General features: G+C 56.7%; 1 protein-coding gene across 1 annotated transcript; it reads left to right on the forward strand.

The window, feature by feature from the left end:
- The first annotated feature begins 812 nt into the window (after nucleotides 1–812).
- c19h1orf216 (chromosome 19 C1orf216 homolog) lies at nucleotides 813–2921 on the forward strand. Its single transcript, XM_079749337.1, has 2 exons — nucleotides 813–1356; nucleotides 1399–2921. Exons 1-2 carry the CDS (start codon nucleotides 831–833, stop codon nucleotides 2316–2318), a joined length of 1446 nt encoding a protein of 481 aa, XP_079605463.1. The 5' UTR covers nucleotides 813–830; the 3' UTR covers nucleotides 2319–2921.
- The last annotated feature ends 2079 nt before the right edge of the window (nucleotides 2922–5000 follow it).

The following is a 5000-nucleotide window of genomic DNA, read 5'->3' on the forward strand; positions in this document are numbered from 1 at the left end:
GACCGCCATTGCTCGCCTTTTTCGCGTTTTTTGTCTTCCTACGTGCAGAAACCGGAGTCACTTGAGGATTAAACGACCCTTTTGGTATTATTATGATTATATCGTCAAGTGGTGGAGAATGGGAGATAGTTCGTCGCATGAATATCCGTTATAAACCTCGGCAATGTCAATCGTTTTTGAAAATGTATTTGAAATAAATAATATCAACAGCAGAAAAAACGTATCATATGATTCCATATTTTTACAATCGTTAGATTTGAACGGTAAACGATCGTTTTTCGTGACCGCCAAGCAGGCATCACATCACAGCTGTTTCGATGCTCGCGTCCGTCCGCAGTCGCTGTCCTTCAGCACCGCGTGACCGCGCACTCATATAGGCATACTGGGGAGAGGGTGGTGGGGGGGGGGGGTCGCAAAGCCCGCGCGAGGTTGACTGACAGTCCCCCCAAGTCAGGATTAGAGAGATTTCCATTCTAAGGAGACATGTAAATATTTGACGCTAATATAAATGGAGTGTGCCCGAGCAGCCCGAAGTCACGAATAAAGCCGAAGGAGACTCTCTCTGTTCGGGATCGAAGGGTTTTTATCTCCGGTGCCTTGACCCTGCGTCCCAGAGCGATAACGAAAAATAAAACTCACTCCGCTAGATTGGATTTATCTCTGGCCGAGGGATAACATCAGTCCTCGTAGCGTGTGTGTTCCTCTTTATCTGTTAATTGTTTACGCTTTATTTGTGTCTCCGAGGTTAATTCCGATTTCACACCGTATTTCGGTCCCAACCGCTCTCTTTGTTTTCCGTTTGTTCCAGTGAGGCTCAGTCGAGGTCGAGGATGCTCCACGTCCAGGACCCCGCTCAGGGGCCCGCCTTCGAGGGCCGCGGCCTGGGCCCCGTCGGCGGCACCTCTTCGTCCCCATCCTCCTCTTCCTCGCTGCAGAACAGGAAACACGACAAGGACAGCAACTTCAACTTCCTGCCGCCGGGGGGGAAGAGCGACGAGAACCGCAACCAGAACCACCAGGGGCGCCCGCGGAACCTGAGCCCTCTGGGGCGGGACCACCAGTCCTCGGGGCCCCCGGGGCCCCCCTCCTCCTCCCACCACCTCCTCTCCCCCCTGTCGCGCCTCCCCTGCTGGAGCCCCCTGGAGCCACTCCCCGAGATCGAGAGCGGGGACGACAGCTCCGGCCGCGTGCCCCCCGACGGAGCCGAGGAGGGCGGCCCGCCCACGCCCGAGACGGGGGCCCCTCCCCGCCTGGGGGGAGGCCCCGGCCCCAAGGGCCCCGTGATGACGGCGGTGATGATGAAGAACATGAACCGCAACAACGAGAAGGAGCGGGTCCGGGAGGTCAGAGGTCAGCAGGGGGGGGGGCATGAGGAGGAGGAGGAGGAGGAGGAGGAGGAGGAGGAGGACCAGAGGGACGATGAGGAGCGCGTGAGGGAGCTGGAGGACGATGACGAGTGGGGCGACAGCGGCTCCGACTTCGAGCTGAGCTGCCGCTCCGGGGGCAGCCTGTCCTCGCTCAACCTGCAGAGCGGCGAGGACGGAGGGGGCGGAGCCCTCCTCCCGGGCCCCTGGGACCGCATGGGCGTCGGCCAACCCAAGGCCCCGCCCGCCGCACGGGGCCACGCCCCCTCCGCCGCGACACCAGGCTCCCCCGCCTCCGGGCACGCTGCCGCTGAGAGAGGCGTGGCCAATACCCAGAGAGGCGTGGCCAATACCCAGAGAGGCGTGGCCAATACCCAGAGAGGCGTGGCCACCACCGAGAGAGGCGCGGCCAACAAAGAAAGAGACGTGGCCCCCGGCAAGCCAGTCATGTCCCCGCCGAGGACACACGACGGCGAGGGCGACGACGGCGGCGAGCCCGACGGCCAGAAGCCCGTCGCGACGCAGCGGCCGCCGCCGCCGGGAGGCCGGGCCCTCCCGCTCCACCGCCTAACCGTCGAAGAAGAAGACGAGGAGGACGGCGACGAGGAGGAGGAAGAGGCGCGGGGCCGCCGCCAGTCGTCGGACTCGGAGGGCGAGCCCCTGCTGGACACGGCGTGGACGCTGCGGGAGCGCGAGCGCTTCAAGGCCCAGGAGATGGAGCGGCACCAGGTCCAACTCACCATGTACCGCCGGCTGGCGCTGATCCGCTGGGTGCGCACGCTGCAGGGCCACGTGGCCGGCCAGCAGGACCGCCTCCAGGCCAGCTTCGACGTCGTCCTCACGCACCGCAAGGAGCTGCTGCGCATGGGCGCCGCCGCCGCCGCCGTGGCCGGGGGCGTGGCCTCCGCCGCCGGCCCGCCCTCTGTCAACACGGCCGTGGCCGGCCGGTCGTAGAGGAGGAAGCGAAGGAGGACGTGGGGACGGAGGGGTGGAGGGTGGGAGTCGAGGAGGCCATTTTTTTCTTAGCGCTTGCTAAGAGGCGGACTGATTTGTTCTCGCCGCCATTTTGGCGACTTGGAACCAAGATGGCCGCCATTTGATCTGGTCCTTTTGAACTGACAATCAGGTTTCCTTTCAGGGTTAGTGTTGGTTGTTCCTCATTGGTGGCACTCTTCGTTAATGTTCCCTTCCGGAGTCTATATCCCCCGATGTGTTCCTGTTGTCTGTAAATATGAATGTTATATCCGATATGAATCTATGGCAGTCATCGCTCACTGGAACCAAAAGCCGACCCTGAATCATCTCCATAAATCTGTATATGAAATGTCTATCAAAGAAAAAGCATGCATGATGATTAAAGATATATATGTATAGAAGATAAGAGATATAAAGTATATAAAGAATGGAGAGACTTTATTTTAACGTTTTTTATTTTATTAACAAAGTTCTAGATAAATATATACATATGAATGCCGTTTAAAAAACCGACTGTATGACGTTATATTGAATGTTTTCAGAGACTTGTTCGTTGTATGCTGTGTTTATGTGCAAAAATGACGTGTGATGATGGCAATAAAGATAAATCAACGAAATAATTCGTTAATCTGCTGTTTATTATTATTGAGATCTTCTCGTGCGCTCATTAATTCAATTCATTAATAGAATCCCCTATCATCTGGGGATATTCCACGAAAAAAACAGCTCCACCTCTCTAGTGAAGATAAAACTGTCATGAGTTCTTCTCGAGGTACCTCCAAAAGCAGACGGTAGATAATAAATGGTTTTCGAGTGCAGGACAATAGCAGGTAAACCCGTTATTAGAGCTCCTTATCACCGCGTTCATTCCAAGGACGGATTTAATCAAACTCCGTGTTGACGGGACGGCTTTTCTAATCTTCAGAGAAACACGGATCTCACCCCCGCGGCACTGACCTTTCAGCAACGGCTAACAAACGCCTGATTGTCAGTCGAACAAAGTTGCTCTGTATCGGTACATCTCACGGGGTAGGGTGTGTGTGTGTGTGTGTGTCTGTGTGTGTGTGTGTGTGTGTGTGTGTGTGTGTGTGTGTGTGTGTGTGTGTGTGTGTGTGTGTCTTTGTGTGTGTGTGTGTGTGTGTGTGTGCGCGTGCGTGCGTGTGTGCGTGCGTGCGTGTGTGTGTGTGTTCTGCACAGGGTGTGATAGCCGTGGAAGGGGGAACCAGCATGAGTGTCTGCGGCCCATGGTTATCAGACTCGGGGCCCCGGGCGTTGCTGCTACATGACGGCTCCTTATTCTGTCCTTTCCGCTTGCCTCTTTGCGGGTTGGTGCGCGCGCGCGCGTGTGTGTGTGTGTGTGGGGGGGGGGGGGGGGCGGGTGTTTGTGTGTTTGTGTGGGTGAGTTCGAGAGATCCCAGCCTCTTTGCCACCCTATCTGTGGCTGAGCCGAGCCGGGCCCGAGGCCTCTGGGCCCGGGTGGGAGTCCCCGGGGGACCGCCGGTGACCGCCCCGGGGCCCTGGCTGTCCTATCCGGCCCGGTGAACAGACGCCGGTCCGGTGACGCGCATGGGAGCCAGACCCCCGGGCTGAAGTTGGGGATAATCCCCGGCTCTGCCGCCTCGGACCTCCAGGCGTCGGCTCGTCTCTCTGGAAGCTTATCTCGTCGCGGACACGGGCATCACGGAGGCGCTGGTGCGCGTGGATTTACATACACGGTCCCGTTGTTCGCGGGGCTTCAGCTTAGCGCGAGGCATCCCGAAGGCGGAACAGAAGAATTACATGTTTACACTGTAATTGTTGTGGCTATGGGGAAGGTTGTAACTCACCGTATAAGGGACTCAGAAGAAGACAGAGACGGCCCTTTGATGGCGTTGCGGAGCACACCGCGATGTCAGGGTTGTTAGGGGACATTAAAGTACAGACTCGGGGGCAGGAAGCGGGAAGGGCCCCGTCTCTGGCGGGCTCCCCAAGGCGGATGCACGGTGGTATATATACAGAGTCACGTGTTCTTTACTTTGACATTTAGGAATTGTGTGGAATAAATGTATTAGTCTCGATTCGTTACTACTTTTATTTGATACCTCGCCCTATCACCCCCCCCCCACACCCCCACCCCCGGTTAACGCTGTATAATGGCGCACGGCAACGTGTGACGAGCCCTGCTGAGCGCGAGCGGCGGTGGCGGTGAAAGCGCACCGCGCGCCCCGGGAGGCGCACATATGGATGCTCTCTCTCTCTCTCTCTCTCTCTCTCTCTCTCTCTCTCTCTATCCAGAGATGTTAATTCGGTCCGTAAAGAGGAGACAAGAAGAAGATAATATTTCACATTGTAACATTGAAAGATTTTTGGTTGTGTTTCTTTTCCCGCCTCTCGCGTGGAGCTCAGAGGTGAGCACAGCTGGGGGTGCCGTTGCCACCCCCCGCGGTGCCACGTGCGCGTGTTTGTGCCCCTCTGACTTCACGAAGCGCTGCAGCAGATCGGCCCCTCAAGACCTGGATCCAAATGCACAACTTTCTCTGCCAAGAAGTTTATGGTTCATATTTAGACTGGAGTTGTGATATTACAAATGACGGGAACATTGTAGTAGGCCTACATTCAACAATATTACAACAAGCTCTGAACTAAAGGAGTTGATGTGTACGGAAGAGGACTAGGGCCACA

The sequence above is a fragment of the Pollachius pollachius genome, assembly GCF_949987615.1.
Source record: "Pollachius pollachius genome assembly, chromosome: 13".
Taxonomy (NCBI): Eukaryota; Metazoa; Chordata; class Actinopteri; order Gadiformes; family Gadidae; genus Pollachius; species Pollachius pollachius.

Excerpts from the sequence above, each read along its gene's own strand:
- c19h1orf216 (XM_079749337.1), top strand. The coding sequence starts at position 831 with ATGCTCCACGTCCAGGACCCCGCTCAGGGGCCCGCCTTCGAGGGCCGC. Across the intron at positions 1,357-1,398 it reads CCGGGAGGTCAGAGGTCAGC|AGGAGGAGGACCAGAGGGAC; the intron begins AGGGGGGGGGGC and ends AGGAGGAGGAGG.